The sequence below is a fragment of the Podarcis pityusensis genome, assembly GCF_964106645.2.
Source record: "Podarcis pityusensis genome assembly, chromosome: 6".
NCBI classification, from domain to species: Eukaryota; Metazoa; Chordata; class Lepidosauria; order Squamata; family Lacertidae; genus Podarcis; species Podarcis pityusensis.
In genome coordinates, this window is record NC_138030.1 from 2215851 (window position 1) to 2236442 (window position 20592).

Consider the following 20592-nt stretch of genomic DNA (forward strand, 5'->3'; position numbering starts at 1 on the left):
TTACAGCTTGGGGTCGTTTTGACAGCTTAGGGTAAGCTTGGAAGTCACAGGCGGGCGGTGCGCCAATGTCACCCCCCTCAGCAAAGATAACCGGGGCAATCTGCCCCCACCGCACCCCCCTGCCTGGAACATGCTCCACAGCCTTCTATATCGAAGCGTATCATCTGTTTGTCACCAGAACCCTCCATTGCAGAAAGCTCCCCACCCCATACCTAACAGGGAAAAGAACAAGCCATAAATTTCCAACAATTTGTTTATTTCGAAGGGTCGGACACATCCAATGCCAGCTTCTAGGAGGATCTGGAAATCGGGGGGAGCCGAAGACGGGAGAGGGCCTCAAATCACTCCCGGGCCCCCCAAGCCAACAGCGGCCCTTGGGACGAGAAAGCCGCTGCCTCGCGCCTCGGAGCGCTCGCCGCAACTGGCAGCTCATTCCTTGGGCTCCATAACTCGCTTGCGCAACAGGAAGCTCTTGAGGGTGGGCTTGACGACGCCTTTGAGGGTTGCCCAGCGCTTGGCTCTCCGGGTTGCCCGGTGCTCTATTGCGGCCTGGGTCTGCAAGGACTCGGTCACCAGGTCCGGGGTGTACGCCTGGAACATGGGCTGGAGGTCTGTGTACTGGATGCAGCGATAGATGCGGGGCTGCAGAGAGAGGAGGACTCAGTCAGGGAGCCCAAGAGAACCATGCGGATCTCCAACCCTGTTTTAGCCCAAATGTGTGTTTTCTTTTTATTTAATTCTTTGTTTTTAAAAATTCAATCGGTTTATCATTGCACGAGCCAAATGCCACAACGATTTCATTGCAATTTTGCAGTACAGAAACCTACAAACCTAGAATTAGGACCCTCGTACCTATGGGGCCGCCTCTCCTGGTACGTCCCACGGAGGACCTTACGGTCTTCAAATAAAAACATCTTGGAGATCCTGGGCCACAGGGAGGTTAGGCTGGCCTCAACCAGAGCCAGGGCCTTTTCGGCCGTGGCCCCAATCTGGTGGAACGCTCTTTCACAAGAGACTAGGGCCCTGCGGGACTTGACATCTTTCCTGCAAGACAGAGCTGTTCCACCAGACCTTTGGCCAAGGCACAGCCTGACCCGCTCCTTTGGTAATCCTCACAGAACTCTAGCCCAACGATTGCCATTAATTTGCTTCTGAATTGATTTTAGAATGAATTGATTTTAGAATGTATTTCAATTAATTGACTGTGTTTTTATGTAAACTGTGCTATTTTTACTGTTGTTAGCCGCTCTGAGCCTGGCTTTGGCTGGGGAGGGCGGGATATAAATTTTAAAAAAAATATTATTATTTATTAATATAATTACACACACACACACACACACACACACACATATATATATATGCATTATATAATTACATCAGTAATATGAGTTGCCAACAACAAGTTCAAACCTAGCTCAGCTTCAGATTAAACCTCAGAATTTCGAAAGCAACTTATGGCAATGCAGGGTGATTCATAATGCAGTATACGGTTTCCAGATGCTGTAAGACAGTAACAGGCGATGACACGGACCACAACTGCAAACCATGAGGGAGATGTGCTCATAAATTTGTGTTCCACTACTGGGGGAAGTGACGTAGGTGATAGCGCGCCTGTCCCATGACTAGTCAGGCAAAATGGCTGCGCCTGCAGTGGAGAGGGCGTTTTGTGTTCTTGAACTGAGCAAAACGCAATCTGTAACTGTTGTGTGACAGCATTTTAGATCGCGATTCAGAAGAAAACATCCAAGCAGAAAATGTATCTACGATTGGCATAAGAAGTTTGAAACTACGGGCTGTTTGTGCAAACTTAGAAGTCCTGGACGACCACGTGTATTGGAAGAAGTCATCAATAGTGTTTGCGCTACCATTCAATGAAGCCCAGGAAAATCAACATGTAGGGTGAGTCACATTTGGGCAGAATTGGATTACTGATTCGATGTGTGTTGTGTGACAAAGGCTGCAGACATAGAACATCTCTGACTGTTTCTAAAAAAAAACTTTAAACATTCCCCTACAATTCTGTTACAGGTAACATAAGATATATTACATTCTTCTTCTTTTTATAGTGCGTTGAAACTGTATACTTCATTAAGAATCACCCTGTATTATCCAACTCTCCCATTCCTCATCTCTTTCTTTCTTTCTTTCTTTCTTTCTTTCTTTCTTTCTCTTTTTGCTGCCAGTGCACAAACAGCCACTTTATGTGTCAAAAAATTATTAGAGTCACTCAAAGCGAACTGAACCTTTTCTGCAGAGTTTACCCATTTCCGTAAATCAGCATATCAACTTACAATCACAGTTCACTGACTTTCAGGTGGAATGAAGACACCCCCAGCAAAGAATGAGAAGCCAGAGGGATAAGGGAAGCTCCCTCCTTGTTGCTGTATTTGAATAATCCATATTATCCATTTTAGCCTCGCCCCAGAGCCACCCGCCCATGTCTTGCCAAACGTTCTGACGCAGCGATGTTCCAGACATTGGGGAAACAAGTGGCAAAGCAGGAAATTCCTAGGCAGTAACTAACTCAGACCTTCCAAGTGTCCCTATTTTCCAGACAATCCTGGATTTAGAGAAGCCGTCCCGGTTTCCGATTTGATCCCGGAATGTCCCGCTCTTCTTTGTTGTTGTTGTTTAGTTGTGTCTGACTCTTCGTGACCCCCCTGGACCAGAGCACGCCAGGCCCTCCTGTCTTCCACTGCCTCCCGCAGTTTGGTCAAACTCATGCTGGTAGCTTCGAGAACACTGTTCCACCATCTCGTCCTCTGTCGTCCCCTTCTCCTTGTGCCCTCCATCTTTCCCAACATCAGGGTCTTTTCCAGGGAGTCTTCTCGTCTCAGGAGGTGGCCAAAGTCTTGGAGCCTCAGCTTCAGGATCTGTCCTTCCAGTGAGCACTCAGGGCTGATTTCCTTCAGAATGGAGAGGTTTGATCTTCTTGCAGTCCATGGGACTCTCAAGAGTCTCCTTTAGCACCAGAATTCAAAAGCATCCATTCTTCGGCGATCAGCCTTCTTTATGGTCCAGCTCTCATTTCCGTACACCACTACTGGGAAAACCATAGCTTGAACCATACTACTTTTTCTTTAGGACGTCGCTATTTTCATTGGAGACATGTTAGAGGGCATGGGGTTATTTGAGCTCCCACCACCCCTTCACCCCGCCGACTCTCATCTTCTCCTGGAGCTCACTTACCTGGTCCTTGTGGGCTACGTAGGCCTTCATTTCCGGGAGCTGCTTCAAGACGGGGCGCGGAAACTTCTGCTTGTAGGCACTGCCCAGGATATCGCTCTTCTGCGCTCACCGAGAGATTTAAGCCAGAGAGGTCACTTAGCTGGGCCCTCCTCCCTTCCCCTGCCTCTGGCTCCCCTCCCCTGAACTACCCAATGGCCCCATCTGCCTTTCCCGCCCCTTCCCTGCCCTGCATGCCTTGGAGCCATAGAACCGCAAAGTTGGAAGGGAACCCCAAAGGCCATCCAGCCCAACCCCGGCAATGCAGGAGCGACAACTAAAGCATCCCTGACAGGTGACTATCCAACCTCTGCTTTGAAAACTCCGACAAAGGAGAGCCCACCACCTTCCACCTTTTGAACTGATTTTAGAATGAATTGATTTTACAATGCATTTCAATTAATTGATTGTGATTTTATGTAAACTGTGTTACTTTTACTGTTGTTAGCCGCTCTGAACCAGGCTTCAGCTGGGGGGGGGCAGGATATAAATAAAATTTTATTTATTTATTTATTTATTTATTTATTTATTTATTTATATTTATATTTATTTATTTTATTATTATTATTATTATTCCAAGCGAGTCCGTTCCACTGTCGAATGGCTTGTAGCGTCAGAAAGCTCTTCCTAATGCTTGGGCTGGAATCTCCTTTCTGTGAGATAGCCAGCGTCCGATAACCAACGTGCTTAAGTCCAATTACTGCATGAAGGGGTTAACCCCATAGAGCAGCAGTTATCAAAGGGTGTGACGTGCCACCCTGGCGTGGCAGCAGAGGATGGCAAGTGTGGCAGGAAGATTCAAGAACAATCAAAGAAATATCTAAACATTTCAGTATAGGTTAGTATCAATAAAAAAAAATGAATTGCAAAAAAAGATACAGAAAAACTTTCTGACCACAAGAACTGTTTGACAGCGCAACAGATTCCCTCAGAGGGTGGTGGGCTTCATTCGGAGGTTTTAAACAAAGATTTAAACAAACCTGCCATGGATGCTGTAGTTGTGAATCCTGCATTGCAGGGGGTTGGTCTAGATGACCCCCAGAGCCCCTTCCAACTCTTCAATTCTATGCCACATCAAGGCCTTCACCTGGAAGCCCTATCCAGCTCTGTTAGCTGCAAGTTTCAGTGGGTAGATGGCATTGACTGACGTTCTAGCGCTCATTGGCTGGGTGTAGCCAGGGGGCAGCTGCCGCCCCCATCAAGTAAATAAATATAAAAACTTAACTAAAAGTGGAAATAATCAGAATATTTGATATTAAAATGCTCAGGCCACTCGGATGCTATTGTGGCGCCTTCTAGCGATGTCACTGACAACCCGACTGAGAGATAGGCGTGGCCATCGTGTCACAGGCAGCTCGGTTCTGGAACAGGACAAACAGGTACCCTGCCCTCTCCCATGTGCTCTGGACACTTTTTAGACAGCAGATGACCCGCCCCACCCTGCCAAGAAGCAAGAGATCTTCCTCACCAGCTTCCCAAACTCTTCCCACTGCTGATAAGAGGCCTCAATTTGCTCGTCTGTGATCTGGATGATTCGCGTCTCTTTATGCATCATTTCATGCATCTTGCTGGCAGCGTCGTGGGACGACTTGACGTGCAGGAAATCCATCAGCATGGACTGCTGCCTCCTCTGCTGGCTCAGCGTCTGCACGATGTTGCGGGTGCTCCTGCAAGCAGAAACGGGGCGGGGGGTAGAAATAATGACCCTGGTGCATGCAAACAAGCACCTCCTCCATGCGCCTCTGTGAGAGGTCCCTCGGTGGCAGCACCAGAACAGGGCCTTTTCTGTGGTGGCTCCTCACTTGTGGAATGCTCTGACACCTTTGTTACCTTTCTTTAGGCACCAGGGGAAAACATTCCGCTTCAACCAGGCCTTTAACTGTTAATCCCAAACCCTCCAAGTGTCCCTATCTTCCAGAAGCCATCCTGCTTTCTGATTTGTGTGGGATGTGATCCATTGGTACAGTCAAATTAACATTCCCTGCATGTGACCTGGGAGATGGGCATGGGCTGGGCTGACTCCATAAAAGAGCCAGGTCACGCAGCTGTTTTAGTCTAGTTTAGTCTTACAGTTTTGTCTTCTTGAAGTTGTCTTGTTCTCTCTCTTGCTGCAATGCTGCTCTCCTGCAGCCATTTTTTATTCTACTAATGTAATTTTGCTGTCTGCTGGCTCTCAGCCAGCAGCACATGAGTTCAGTATCCCTACTGTATGAGATGAACTCACACTGTAACTACCAAGTAAAGCCTGCCTTTCAGGAATCAAATGGTGAACTGAAATGTGAGTAAACTTCTTGTTACAGTGGACCCTCAGGTTACGTTTAGGTAATGTAACTTTCGGTTTGTACCTCTTAAAAATGGGATGCGGGTGGCGTTGTGGGTTAAACCACAGAGCCTTGGACTTGCCGATCAGAAGGTCGGCGGTTCGAATCCCCGTGACGGGGTGAGCTCCCGTTGCTCGGTCCCTGCTCCTGCCAACCTAGCAGTTTGAAAGCACGTCAAAGTGCAAGTAGATAAATAGGTACCGCTCCGGCGGGAAGGTAAACGGCGTTTCCGTGCGCTGCTCTGGTTCACCAGAAGTGGCTTAGTCCTGCTGGCCACATGACCCGGAAGCTGTACATCGGCTCCCTCAGCCAATAAAGCGAGATGAGTGCCGCAACCCCAGAGTTGTCCGCGACTGGACCTAATGTTCAGGGGTCCCCTTTACCTTTACCTCTTAATTGAAAAATCTGCTGCTTGCGGTGGCAGTGTGTGGCTTCGGCTGCCGGGCGTGTTAGAGCTGTGAGCAGACTCAAGCCTCTTCATTCCCCGACGCAGCACCGGCAGCCGGGGGGTTGGATTATGGCGAGTTACCAACGCTCCGCTGGACCTCCGGAGTCCCCACTATTCCGTGGGGATTTGGGGGGGGCACCTAGCCCTGGCACTCACCCCCAAAGCCATGACACCCTGGACCGTGTCCTTCCTTAATAGGATGACACAGAGCTTGCCGCCATTTCCCTTGGCAGCGGACCGGAAGTCCCAAGATTCCCACAATTTGATCCCGGAATGTCTCGCTTTTCCTTTTTTCATTGGAAAAATGTTGGAGGGGATGCTGTTTCTAGCAGCAACTAGCTGCTGTGTTCTCCATAGCGCTCGGGGGGGGCACTATTTTCCGTGCTGCAGGTACAAGATTGCAGCAAAGGGGCCCCTCCGCTGCAGGGCCAAGAAAAGGCGTCCGCCTCTGTTTACTCACTCCCAGTGGGGCTGCCGGCCTTCGTTCAGAACCTTCAGGGTCTGCAGCGAGCCTGTTCGGCGGATGTCCTCAGGCACTTCTGCTGCCATCATGGACTGCAATTCCAGCCTCCACACCGCCTGCCCAAATGTCCCTGTGAGAGAAGCACCTAATCTGAGCACCCTCCCTTTTGCCAAATCACAACCCATAAGCCAAAGCAGAACACGCACACTAGACACTGGATTTTGGTACTGGCTGCAAAAGTCAGCGCCTCGGGAAATCTCAGCCTGGTGTTATTTTTAGCCAGTTTCCCGTCCCTAATGGCCACGGAAAATAGACCAAGGTTTCGAGAGAAGCTTAGAACTTGCCCCTAGTGATATATCCCTGAGGGCAAATTAGAGTCTGAGCACAACTTCCAGTGGTGAAAGGGAGGCTGCCCTACATAGTTCGTTGGCCTAGCTAGCTGAAGACAGTTTGCAATCTAAGAAAACGTATGCAAACTTTCTTTCTTTGCGTTGCATGCATTAGTCAGAGAATCCAGCTGATCTCAGGGCAGAAGAAGGATTGCCTTGCTGTGGAAAGTGTCAAAGGGGTGTGTGTCAGGGGTCCTATCATAGAATCATGGAGTTGGAAGAGACCCTGAGGTCCAGTGCCAAGGGCCTTCTGGTGGTTCCCTCACTGCAAGAAGCCAAGTTACAGGGAACCAGGCAGAGGGCCTTCTCGGTGGTGGCGCCCGCCCTGTGGAACGCCCTCCCACCAGATGTCAAAGAGAAAAACTACTACCAGACTTTTAGAAGACACCTGAAGGCAGCCCTGTTTAGGGAAGCTTTTAATGTTTAATGCTGTATTGTTTTTAACACTTGATTGGGAGCTTTTGATGTTTAATAGACTATTGTATTTTAATATTTTGTTGGAAGCCGCCAAGAGTGGCTGGGGAAACCCAGCCAGATGGGCGGGGTATAAATAAATTATTATTATTATTATTATTATTATTATTATTATTACCCCCTGCGATGCAGGAATATCAACCAGATCATACCTGGCAGATGAGCATCCCCCACCTTATAAAGACTAGGACTAGCCGCTTGAGAAAGAGCATCTATCCAAATGCGATTTTGGTTTTAAACGCAGTGTAAGCTAGTCTCTGTGGGAGTATATTGTATTTAATTATGGGGCATCAGAGTTTTTAGGGGGCTAACCAGGTTGGGATAGATGGGATAGCAGGCTTGTTGGTTTTTGAATGTCTGGTGTAGATTTTCTCAATTTCGTTGTTCTGTATGGGACAATGACAATAAAGATTATCGTATCGTAAATTACTTTGATAAAATACATATTTTGTTATGTGCAAATGACTTTAGGTACCTATTAGGTCCATAAATTACCATACAGCATATATTCAACCCAAAAAACAGCGACAATTTGTTGCTGACAAAAGACAGCTGGACATATAAAGGGCCCCATTACCTCCAGGAGCTGAGGGCCTCATCAAACCTAAATCCGGCCCTGATTCAAAGTGCGGAGAAGAAAACTTCCTGGGCCTCCAGGAATCACTCGCTGTCAGGCCTGGGACCTAAATGTGGCCCTCCCAAACCCTCTATCTGGCCCCTGAAACCTTCCCCAGGCCACACACCTTCCTCCCACCCCAGAGCTACAGGCACATCGACATGGTGCAGGTTTGGAGATGTGGGCAGTTCCTTTTCTTTCTGCTGCCCGACTGCAGCAGCTCAGGGTGAATGGACTTCCGGCATTGCAGCGGGCTGGGCTGGATGATCCTCGGGGTCCCACCCAATTCAATGATTCCGTCGCTCTGCTCCCCTGCCCCGGACCAGCCTCCTGGTCTCCCACGACACCATCCGAGAGAAAATGCCTCACCCACGTGTCTCCCCGAGAGCATCCAGAGCTTGATTGTGCTGTCGTGGCTGGAAGTGAGAATCGCCCTGAATCTCTCCACGTATTTGATGCTGCCCACGTTCTTCAAGTGTCCCCTCCAGGAGCTCAGGCAGACGGGGGGAATCAGAGAGGTGAACCAGCCCTCATGTTCCTGCCGCAGAAAATTAAAGAGGCCCCTGTTACACCGGATGCTGAAGCCCGTCGTCAGGAAGGCGGCAGACCTAAACGGCCTCGGTCCTGTATCCCTGAAGGAGTGTCTCCACCCCCATCGTTCTGCCCGGACACTGAGGTCCACCTCCGAGGACCTTCTGGCGGTTCCCTCACTGCGAGAAGCCAAGTTACAGGGAGCCAGGCAGAGGGCCTTCTCAGTGGTGGCGCCCGCCCTGTGGAACTCCCTCCCACCAGATGTCAAAGAGAAAAATAACTACCAGACTTTTAGAAGACATCGGAAGGCAGCCCTGTTTAGTGAAGCTTTTAATGTTTGATGTATTACAGTATTTTAACATTTTGTTGGAAGCTGCCCAGAGTGGCTGGGGAAACTCAGCCAGATGGGCGGGGTATAAATAATAAATTGTTGTTGTTGTTGTTGTTGCTGGGAATAGTTCCTGGTTTGGAAGGAAATCTTGTGGGGTGAGGGAGGACCCTTCTGAGTCTTGTGGGAGATGGGCTAAAAGCTACCAAAACTTGCAGACTTTATGTCTGGGATGCATGAGTTAAAGGAGTGTTCTGGGGTCAGACGGCGAAGTAGAATCAACAATAAAATGGAGAAAGCTGTCATTATTAAATAATCACACAATCCAACGTGTGCCATGTTGCCCAAACACTTCCTCTCACGCAGTCCCATTGGTACAGCTTAGTACCTCTCTGGAAAAAGGATGTCACGCTTCTAACCTCTTCGGTTATACCGGAGGAACTGAAGTCCGAAGGAATTCTGCAGTAATCAGGGATTAAGCCGCGAAAAGCGTTCTGGCTCAGCTGCGGAAGATTCTCGTCGCTAATCTCTGACTCAGGATCTATCTCCCCTCTCGGTGTGCAGTAATTCATGATATCCCAGATCTAGGAAAAAGGGAGGGAATGGTGAGCAGAGGAGCCTGACTCGGGATCTTTCCGCGCCAGGGGTGCCTCCAGCCTTCTCGGTACGTTGCAGGAGAGATTCAAGAAAATGCCAGAACTTTAGGCTTGCACAGCTAATAGTGGATAAAAAGGCCTCTGTTGTCCTAGCGCAACAAATCAGCTTTTAAAAAAAAGAATAGGACTGTTTGCGGTCTGGAAAGCCACAGGGAAATGTACTGGGAAATGTGCAAAGGACAAGAGGCTAACAGAGAGGTGTGTGAACGACCCGCAAGAAAACCCAGAGGAACGGTACAAAAATTAAAAAGACCAAATATAATGCAAATAAATAATTGTTTTGAAACTGCATCAGGAGGCTTAACCCCAGTCAAGCTGGCAAAAATTTATCATTTGCCCGATAACAAATGTTGGAAATGTAAAGAGATTGAGGGCACATTCTTTCACCTTTGGTGGACATGCCCAAGGATTAAGGCCTTCTGGGAGATGATTTATAATGAAATGAAAAAGGTATTTAAATATACCTTCCTGAAGAAACCAGAGGCCTTTCTCCTGGGCATGGTCGGCCAATTGGTGCGAAGGGAGGATAGAACTTTCTTTATGTATGCAACAACAGCATCAAGAATACTCATCGGAAAGTATTGGAAGACACAAGAATTACCCACCCGAGAAGAATGGCAGATGAAAGTGATGGACTATATGGAATTGGCTGAGATGACTGGCAGAATCCGGGACCAAGGAGAAGAGTCGGTGGAAGAAGATTGGAAAAAATTTAAAGTATATCTTCAAAAATATTGTAATATTAAAGAATGTTAGAAAGATGTTGGAAAAAGAAAATTAGGTAGTTTTGGTAGATATGATATAAAGGATTAAGCAAAAATGAGTTGATGAAATTGATGAAAGAGAGGATGTTAAATTATAATACTTTAAATTAAACTACGTAAATGAAAATAAGGTTGGAAGGACTTGCTGAAAAAACGATCTGAACTAGAATACAAAATTGGGAGGTGTGAGGAGGTCAAGGAAATAAGTAAAGGAAAAAAGTTATGTAAAGGTTTAATCTGTTCTTGTTCTATTTCAATTGAATGTATTTTTATACCTTTTTTTCCCCCTTCCTTTTTTCTTTTTTTTCTTTTTTCTCTCTTTGTTATTGTTATATTCTTTTTTGTATTTTGTATTGTTCTTTTTTCTTTTTGTAACTTTAAACTTTGAATAAATATTATTATTAAAAAAAAAAGAAAGAAACTGCATCAGGAGGAAGGGCAGGATACGAAATACAGTCGTACCTCAAAAGTCGAACGGAATCCGTTCCAGAAATCCATTTGACTTCCAAAACGTTCAGAAACCAAGGCGCGGCTTCCAATTAGTTTCCAATTGTGCAGGTGCACCAGAAACAATAGCGGAAGCAACACCAGACACTCAGCTTCCCAGAAAAGTTCAAAAACCAGAACACTCACTCACGTTTTTCGATCATTCAGGAGCTGGAACATTCGACTCCCAAGGCTTTGGGGAGCCAAGGTACGACTGTATTTCAAAAAGCAGCTTGCAAATTATGACTGTGCATCATTAAAATGCACAACAATTAACATGCACAATGAAAACAATCCCATTAAAATAGAAATGTCTACGGTGTGCTTTGCTCACTCCCTGTCTGGAGCGCATCCACGTGACTCAGCAAGCAAATCGTGGCGGCTTTGTGTTTGCCCCTTGGCTCTGCCACCCTTCTCACAACGCAGAACGTCTGGCATTTTCAAAAAGGGCAGAGCGGCTGCGCAATAGCCACAGGCACCGCCACCCTTGGTGCAAGCCACCTTCCTTTCATTTTCCGCAGGGGACATTCAGAGGGTGGAGCCATGGCCAGTACCTGAGCAAACATTTCATATCCTGCTAACTGCCTTCACAAGGTTACAGTGTTCTCCTGCTAAATTTGCCCGTTTGCCCTCTGACGAAGAAATGGCTAGTCCATAATTTTAATGGTAGGTTTATTGTAGCTGCGAGAGACAGAATGACAACAGGAAAACCCCCCAGAAACCCAGAAGACAAAAGTCAGAGATCGGAGGGCATTATAATGAGTGAAATAAGTATTTGATCCCTTTGCAAAAGATGACTTAGTACTTGGTGGCAAAACCCTTGTTGGCAATTACAGAGGTCAGAAGTTTCTTGTAGGTGGCCACCAGGTTTTGTCATTTCTGGTCATTTCTTCGTCAGAGGGCTAACGGGCAAATTTAGCAGGTGATCAAATACTTTTTTCCCCTTCACTGGATATACCTGAGCAGCTGTGTCAAGCACAGAAACCCAGTGGAGTAGCGAGTGGGGAGGGCAGCAGGGGCCGGGGCCCCGGGCACATTTTGAGGAGGGGTCAGGGATGGCTGCCAGCACCCAGAGCATGGAGGAACGAGCTCCCTTAGCCCCAACCCCATGAGGCATTGTGGCCAAGGGAGCTCATTTCTCCCTCGGCATGCCAGGTGGGCAAGGCTGGGCTGCCTCTGTGGGCTCCTTCACCCTCTGGGCCCCACCCACTGTGGGTTCATGCAACGCCCCTGCAGGAACCCATAGGGAAGCTGTGGGACTGGAGGCAACAAAAGCACCATGGAGTTTGGGAGCAGAGAAAGGACAAGGAGAATTTGATTCTATTCACATTTAAAGGCAAACCTACTTAATTCACACCATGCAAACCGAAAACACAACCATCCTTTGAGATTCGCACTCCTCCGAATTGTCTGAGCTTTCAGTTCTCTGTGTAGGAGATGAAGAAATAACCATTTGGGCTTCAGGTCCCACCAGCCTCAGGCATCACGGCTGCGATGGGAGTTACTGGGAGATCTGCATTGGCTCCCAGTATGTTTCCAATCACAATTCAAAGTGTTGGTGCTGACCTTGAAAACCCTAAACAGCCTCGGTCCAGGATACCTGAAGGAGCATCTCCACCCCCATCGTTCTGCCCAGACACTGAGGTCCAGTGCCAAGGGCCTTCTGGTGGTTCCCTCACTGCAAGAAGCCAAGTTACAGGGAACCGGGCAGAGGGCCTTCTCGGTGGTGGCGCCCGCCCTGTGGAACGCCCTCCCACCAGATGTCAAAGAGAAAAACTACTACCAGACTTTTAGAAGACACCTGAAGGCAGCCCTGTTTAGGGAAGCTTTTAATGTTTAATGCTGTATTGTTTTTAACACTGGATTGGGAGCTGCCCAGAGTGGCTGGGGAAATTCAGCAAGATGGGTGGGGTATAAATAAGTTGTTGTTGTTGTTGTTGTTGCTGTTGTTGTTGTTGTTGTTGTTGTTGTTGTTACAGTCCAGAACATCTGGAGGGCACTGAGGCAAACAGGCAGCCAGGAGTTGGAGGTACCATGCCCAGAATATGGAGCCATCAACTGCCTAGTCCCTAAGCCACAGGGAAGTGGGAGCACTGACCTTCAAGTAGCCCAAGGAATCCCCAGTGAAGAGGACTAGGTTCTTGTCATCTGTGCACATGGAACAGACCACGGTGTCCTGGGCATGTCCGTGGCCTCCTCGGAATTTGCCCAGCATCCCTCCTTTGCCGCCGAACGTCCAAGCGTAGATGTTCCCGTCGGAGCAGCTGGTCAGCAAAATGGCTGTGTGAGAGTCTCGCTCGCGAGCTTTCAGAAAGAGGATCTAGAAAGGCAAAGACGGGTAAAGCGAGAGACCTTTCAGAATCGCAGTGACTGCGGGGGTTTTCCCAGTGTGGTGCTTTGCAGAGGATGTGGTCCAAAACTGCCCACATCCTTGACCACACTGGGTGTGGCCGATGGGAGTGATAGTTCACAGGATCTGGCGGGCACCAGGTGGTTGGTAATTGGTCTCAGGGAGGGGCCCAGTTCTTTGGCTAACACCCTCTTGGAAGCTGCTAGGAAAACTTCTCCAGCTGTGAGTGCACAGGGTTGGACCTTGGAACCCATTGCAACTCTGCGATTCCATGTGACAGTGCCGTACAATGGCGTCAGCCAATGAGAACCGTACGTGTGGAGCTCATTCCTGCACCGTGCGAAATATTCACACCGTTTTGGACACGGCAGGCGTCAATATGATGACGCCTGAAGCAACGAGAGCAATTGCATCTTATCATCATTGCCCAGTGCTTCCATCTGCTTCCAGTTTGACAGCTCTATTGCTGTCCTCGTTGTAAACCTTCCCTTCCTTGATCTCGCCATACATCTCAATCTCAAATTTATGTGGCTGGGCTTCCAACAAAATTTTAAAATACCGTAATGCATCAAACATTAAAAGCTTCCCTAAACGGGGCTGCCTTCAGATGTCTTCTAAAAGTCTGGTAGTTGTTTATCTCTTTGACATCTGGTGAGAGGGCGTTCCACAGGGCGGGCGCCACCACTGAGAAGGCCCTCTGCCTGGCTCCCTGTAACTTGGCTTCTCGCAGTGAGGGAACCGCCAGAAGGCCCTCGGAGGTGGACCTCAGTGTCTGGGCAGAACGATGGGGGTGGAGACGCTCCTTCAGATATACTGGACCGAGGCCGTTTAGGTCTGCCGCCTTCCTGACGACGGGCTTCAGCATCCGGTGTAACAGGGGCCTCTTTAATTTTCTGCGGCAGGAACACGAGGGCTGGTTCACCTCTCTGATTCCCCCTGTCTGCCTGAGGGCGTTCCACAGGGCGGGTGCCACCACCAAGAAGGCCCCCTGCCTGGTTTGGATTTGATATCCCGCCTTTCACTCCCTTTAAGGAGTCTCAAAGTGGCTAACATTCTCCTTTCCCTTCCTCCCCCACAACAAACACTCTGTGAGGTGAGTGGGGCTGAGAGATTTCAAAGAAGTGTGACTAGCCCAACGTCACCCAGCAACTGCATGTGGAGGAGCGGAGACGCGAACAGGGTTCCCCAGATTACGAGTCTATCGCTCTTAACCACTACACCACACTACACCGCCAGAAGGCCCTTGGCGCTGGACCTCAGTGTCAGGGTAGAATGATGGGGATGGAGACGCTCCTTCAGGTTACGAACACTCCATTCAGAGTGAAAAGAAGCATTTAGCGGATGAAGGGGCAAGGTGGAAGACTGTGATGCACTCTGGGGAAATGGCAATCCCACGTTGATAGAAAAAAATATTTCCTTGAGTAAAGAAACGAGCGCAGAAATGAGCGCTATTAAAAATTGGAGTTTGCGCAGGGCTGCTCTTGGCCGAACCCAGACCCCATGCTACTGGACCCGTGGCAGAGGAACCGGCGGCACTAACCTTCTCTACACCAACCCGGCTGGCGATGACTTCTTCCTGCCATGTAGGGGTCTCGGCCTTCGGTGAGCCAGTCTCAGGGGCTGCGTGAGCATGAGAACCAGCGGCAGTCTTGTCGCTTCCTTCGGGTTCCCAGGCTACCTGCAAAGTCGAGAGAAACATCATCAGGCTTTTTCTAAGAAGGTCCGCTAGTGCTCTGGCCTGGCTGCTTGTGAAGACATCTCAAATCCGCAGCATGTGCCTCACCAGGGACCATTGGTGCAGATTTTATAGATTCCACCACATACAGGGTTAACCCTGTTGCACCCTGCCGAGATCATAAAAGTGATATTGGGCTGTTATTAATTTTATTAATTTATTTGCATTGCATTGCGTTTCTCTCCTTCCTTTGATGTTCTTAAGCAGAGGTTGAATGGCCATCTGTCAGAGACACTTTAGCTGAGATTCCAAAATGACCCGTGGGGGTCCCTTCGAATGCTACAATTCTATGATTCCATGAAATTAGAATTCTTCCATGGAAATCTAGCCATGGGAAGAGCAATTAATCAGCTGAAAATAAAGAAGGCAGACGAGAGGAAGGAATCTTGAGGTTAAAAAAACCCACTACCAGCAAAGCCAAAAAGCAGCTGCAGACTCACACACACTCGTGCTTAAGATCTTTAAGGACCAATAGTAAATACAGTGGACACTCGGGTTGCGAACGTGATCCATGCGGGACGCATGTTCACAACCCGCAGCGTTCGCAACCTGCATCTGCTCATCTACGCATGCGTGGGTTGCAATTCAGCGCTTCTGCGCATGTACAAAGCGTGATTTAGCACTACTGCGCATGCGTGACTGCCGAAACCTGGAAGTAACCCGTTCTGGTACTTCCGGGTTTCGGCAGTCCACAACCCGAAAAAATGCAACATGAAGCGGCTGTAACCCGAGGTATGACTGTATACAAGAAGCCAGAGGTGGAGAAGACAATTGGGGGTTGCACAATGCACATAGGTCTGGCTCCAGGCCAAGATAGGAATCGCACTGAGAAGGGAAGGGTGTCTAAGAGAGAAAGACCTGCCTGGGTTCCCTGTCTTCAGGCACAAGCCGGCAGCATAATGCACCATGCCATGTGCTCGCCAACACTTTGCACATTAACTGAGCAGAGAAAAGCAGGGCTGCCCACTCCCCTTGCCCCCCACATCAGCCCCAAGGAGGTTCCCCCCCCCAAAAAAAAAACCTACCTGGGGCTTCATGATGTGGCTTCCGGGAACGGACGTAGCTGGGCGCATGATGCGGTTTCCGGGCATGGCTGAAGCCGGGCGCCTCTGGGGAATAGGAGATGTCACCTGGTGCGACAAAAGAAGAATGGCAGACGAAATTAATGGACTACGCAGAATTGGGTAAAATGACAGGAAGGATTCGAAGCCTGTGGGACCGGAGATTCACAGAAGATTGAAAGAAATTTACGAATTATTTGAAGAGCAACTGTAATCAACAAATTACGCTAGTAGGACCACAAGAAGGAGGAATATATGAAATATTGCAAAGACGAGAAAGAAGAAAGATATTAGTTATGAGATTGAAATGTAATAGTGAAAGTAAGAAATGTAAATTAAGTGGAAAGATTGGAAAATTTTCAGATGTGATTGATGGAAGTCAAAAAAATTGTACAGTGGTACCTTGGGATGCGAACGGGATCCGTTCCGGAGCCCCGTCCGCATCCTGAAGCGAACGTAAGATGCGACTGCGCAAATTGCACAGGTCGCATTTCGCCGCTTCCGCGCATGTGCGCGACATCATTTTGCGCGTCTGTGCATGTGCGAGCGGCAAAACCCAGAAGTAATGCGCTCCGTGACTTCTGGGTCGCCACGGAGCGCAACCCGAAAATATTGTAAGCTGAAGCGTATTCATCCCGAGGTATGACTGTATAAGATATAAAAGTGTGTTTAATAATTGATGGAAATGATACGTTAAAAAACCAATATATATATATATATAAAAGAGATGTCACCTGGTGAGTCTTTGCGCTGGCCGGCCGCTGAGGGATGGCAGTTTTGAAGGCGGTGGCCTTTCTTGAGCAGGCAAAGCACTTCTTCATCGCCTGCCGATGGTTGCAGCCTGTCTTTTTGGGGCTCTTGTTCAGCAAGGGGATGTCTGGGTCCGAGGAGAACTCCTGGTGAAAGGGGATGCCATTTCAGTGCAATCAGGCACACCGCTTGCCCCACCGCCCTCACCCCCAAATATTGTAGGGTGGGAGCAGGCCAGGCCAGCTGCTCTCCCTTGGAAGAGGAGGCCTTGGGATCCCTTGGCCTCATCCCAGCAAAGGGATGTGGTGTTTCTTCCCACCATCAGGAAAGCCCACGTTGGGTCAACAGGTGAACTTTTAAATGGTTGGTGTGAGAGAGAGCATCTTGCCAGATGCATCCCATGACATAGGAAAAGAAATTTCATTTTGGAAAGGGGCCTTCAAGATTTCCAATGTAGAAAGATTAGAAATCCAAATGCAATAGTAGAAGCAATTGTACGGATTTTGTTACTTCCCCCCCCCCTATGAAATCATCTCTATTTACACATTAAAAACTATGCATAATCACACACATTGTTCTGTTACGGAAGAAAAAGAATGTACACAAGGAGAAAATAGAAAAGAAAAACAAGAAAAAAGATGGGGGGGAAATAGAAAGTTTAACTAAAAATATTATCCACGACATACAGGTTTTTAGGAATTACAAACCATCATCGACATTCTTTTAAACATATAAATCTAATAAGAGTTCGTTTTATCTTCACCTTATCAATTTTGTTAAACCATTTTGTTATTGCTAAACAACTGGGATTTGTTTAATGACTTCCTTCTACCACTATGCGGTTCCTACATTCTCATCTCTTAGACTTTCTGTGTCCTTTCCTGTTCTGCGGGAACCTTTTCTCTTATCTCTGTGGAATTTAGTCTATGCTCAACCAAGAGCAATCATTGGAAACATACAACATCATGTAATTTTAAAAAACATCCCATTCTTTCTAAATTTTATTTCTCCAATTTCTTATTGATTCTGTTAGTTTCGCTAGTTCAAGATATTCACATAGCTTTAGACACCATTCTCCTCTTCCAATATTTTGCTACAAGAATCCTGGCAGCCGTATTGGCATAAAGAAAAACTCTTTTATTAACCTTTGGGATGTTTGTTGTAAAAATACCCAATAAAAATAATTCTGGTGCTTTTGTAAATGTGTATTTTAACATTTTCTTCAATTCACCATATATCATGTCCCAAAATGATTTAATTTTGGGACACGTCCACCACATGTGGGAAAAGTTTCCATTTTCATGCTGACACCTCCAACACTTGCTGCTGTTTTATTTTTTATTTTTTTGTTAATCTTTGCCAGTTTTGATGGAGTCAAATACCACCTGTATACCATCTTCATAAAGTTCCCTTTAATCAGGTAGCATTTCAGGTCCCATAGGAATGAGAGACCCGGGCACTTCAGGAGACTTTCTGAGCCCAGGGATTGGTCTTCAGAAATGAAATGAGCTCAGGTGGAATAAACCATGTTGTTATTGCTAAACAACTGGGAGTCAGACGCTCTTGCTGATCTCCGGCAAACCTGCCGCCCAGAGATCTACTCTCAAATCTGTCTCATGGGGCATTTTCCCTGAGCAAAACTGCACAGCAGCCAGCAGTGGCAGGCGGAAAAGGCTACTGCTCTCTGGAGTGGGAGTTTTCACTCCTCTGAAGCCCCAGGGAAATGCCAACCGCCTTGGTAATTTACAAAAGAGAGCCTTTGTGGCGTATGGGGCTTTGAACGTTACCCTTTGGGGAGCAAGGATCAAGGGGCTCTCGGATGCGTTGAATCGGCAGAACGCCTGCCCAGAGTGGACGCTCCACAGGACGATGTCTCCGTTGCAGGAGGCGGTCGCCAAAAGATTCTTGCCATAGCTGTCCATGCACGAGATGTCGTCAGAGTGGTAGGACTTCCAGTGCTTGCACTCAATCACTTTCTCATCTTCCTTGTTGTCTCTGGTTAGGAGAAATTAAGTAGCCCCATCGCAGCTGTCCAGGGAGAGGAGAGGAGCAGGAGGCAGAATCCTCCCCTTACATCACAGAAAAGGGGGGAAGCCAATAATAATAATAATAATAATAATAATAATAATAATAATAATAATAATTTATTATTTATACCCCGCCTATCTGGCTAGGTTTCCCCAGCCACTCTGGGCAGCTTCCAACAGAATATCAAAACACAATAACCTATTAATCATTAAAAGCTTCCCTAAACAGGGCTGCCTTGAGATGTCTTCTAAAAGTCTGGTAGGTGTTCTTCTCTTTGACATCTGGTGGGAGGGTGTTCCACAGGGCAGGTGCCACTACCAAGAAGGCCCTCTGCCTGGTTCCCTGTAACTTGGCTTCTCGCAGGGAGGGAACCGCCAGAAGGCCCTCGGAGCTGGACTTCAGTGTCCGGGCAGAACGATGGAGGTGGAGACACTCCTTCAGCTATACAGGACTGAGGCCGTTTAGGGCTTTAAAGGTCAGCACCAACACTTTGAATTGTGCTTGGAAACGTACTGGGAGCCAGTTTAGGTCTTTCAAGACTGGTGTTATGTGGTCTTGGCAGCCGCTCCCAGTCACCAGTCTAGCTACCGCATTCTGGATTAGTTGTAGTTTCCAGGTCACCTTCAAAGGTAGCCCCACATAGAGCGCATTGCAGTAGTCCAAGCGGGAGATAACTAGAGCATGCACCACTCTGGAGAGACAGTCTATGGGCAGGGAGGGTCTCATCCTGCGTACCAGATGGAGCTGGTAGACAGGTGCTCTGGACACAGAATGGACATGCGCCTCCATGGACAGCTGCGAGTTCAGAATGACTCCCAGGCTGCGCACCTGGTCCTTCAGGGGCACAGTTACCCCATATTAGCTCTTTGTTAAGATCTTAGAGCAGCCTCATGTGCATAATGGGGGAACTGTTATCATCCCTGCAAACGGCACGAAAACAGACAGGGCAAGTACGAACAGGCTTTCATCTGCATGTCATTCTTCCAATCAAAATCCCCCCCCCCCGAAGCCGCTATTGACCTCAGAGGGGAAGAAAAGTATACCAGCAAACGTCTCCTTTCTCATACTGGAGGGTTTTATGCAAATGTTAATTTATACCGTATTTTTCGCTCCATAAGACGCAGCTTTTTCCTCCTAAAAAGTAAGGGGAAATGTCTGTGCATCTTATGGAGCGAATGCGTGGTCCCTGGAGCAGAATTGCCCAGGAGCAAAAAGCAGATCGTGCTTTTTTTTTTTTTTTTTTTTTTTTTAGAAAGAGGGGAGGGGGTGTTGAAACAAAGCCGCTGAGCAGCTGATCGGCAAGCGATCAGGAGGGAGATAAGGGACTCTAGAGATAAAGGAGGTTGCCTTGGAGGAGGGAGGTAAAAGCATATGGATCCTCAGGATTTTTGCATCGGGTCACCCCAAATTCACCATCAGATCGCATAGCCAGTGGCGTAGCGTGGGTTGTCAGCACCCGGGGCAAGGCAAGTAATTTGCGCCCCCTATCCCGTGGATTTTAGCACTCGAGTGCGAGCGCCGCCCCCCCAGATGTTGCGGCCAGTGCGGCCGGCCCCCCCTGCACCCCCCACGCTACGCCACTGCACATAGCATGTCCATGGCTATAGCCTGCACCAAAGAAAATCACGCACACACTGTTTCGTGGGGCTGCAATGGCGCAAAAACGTGGTTACCAAGCACAGATCCACATGGATTGTCAGGATTTTTGCATTGGGCTATCCCAAACTCACCATCAAATCACATATCATGTCAGTGGCCACAGCATGAACCACAAAAATCATACACCCACTGTTTCATTCAGAATATTTTTTTTCTTGTTTTCCTCCTCTAAAAACTAGGTGCGTCTTATGGTCAGGTGCGTCTTATGGAGCGAAAAATACGGTGTTGCCCGGGTCTTTAAGTGTCTAGCAATGGCCTGGCCTTGAAGTGGAGAACATTGGAAAACCCCCATCCCACCAGCACTTGGT

At 48.0% G+C, this 20592-nt stretch overlaps 1 protein-coding gene across 2 annotated transcripts in view; it reads right to left on the reverse strand.

Annotated features, from left to right (window-relative positions):
* Positions 1-239: 239 nt before the first annotated feature.
* The window catches only part of EFCAB8 (EF-hand calcium binding domain 8), a 64433-nt gene continuing 44080 nt past the window's right edge, over positions 240-20592 (reverse strand). For both annotated transcript variants that reach the window (XM_081011027.1, XM_081011028.1), the window contains exons 18-28: positions 18385-18592; positions 16582-16743; positions 15808-15916; positions 14592-14725; positions 12800-13021; positions 9215-9379; positions 8306-8474; positions 6455-6587; positions 4694-4892; positions 3190-3288; positions 240-642 (exon numbers count right to left, since the gene is read on the reverse strand). In XM_081011027.1, coding sequence (XP_080867153.1) covers positions 430-642; positions 3190-3288; positions 4694-4892; positions 6455-6587; positions 8306-8474; positions 9215-9379; positions 12800-13021; positions 14592-14725; positions 15808-15916; positions 16582-16743; positions 18385-18592 — 1813 coding nt within the window. In that variant the 3' untranslated portion in view covers positions 240-429. The remainder of the gene's footprint in view (positions 643-3189; positions 3289-4693; positions 4893-6454; positions 6588-8305; positions 8475-9214; positions 9380-12799; positions 13022-14591; positions 14726-15807; positions 15917-16581; positions 16744-18384; positions 18593-20592) is intronic.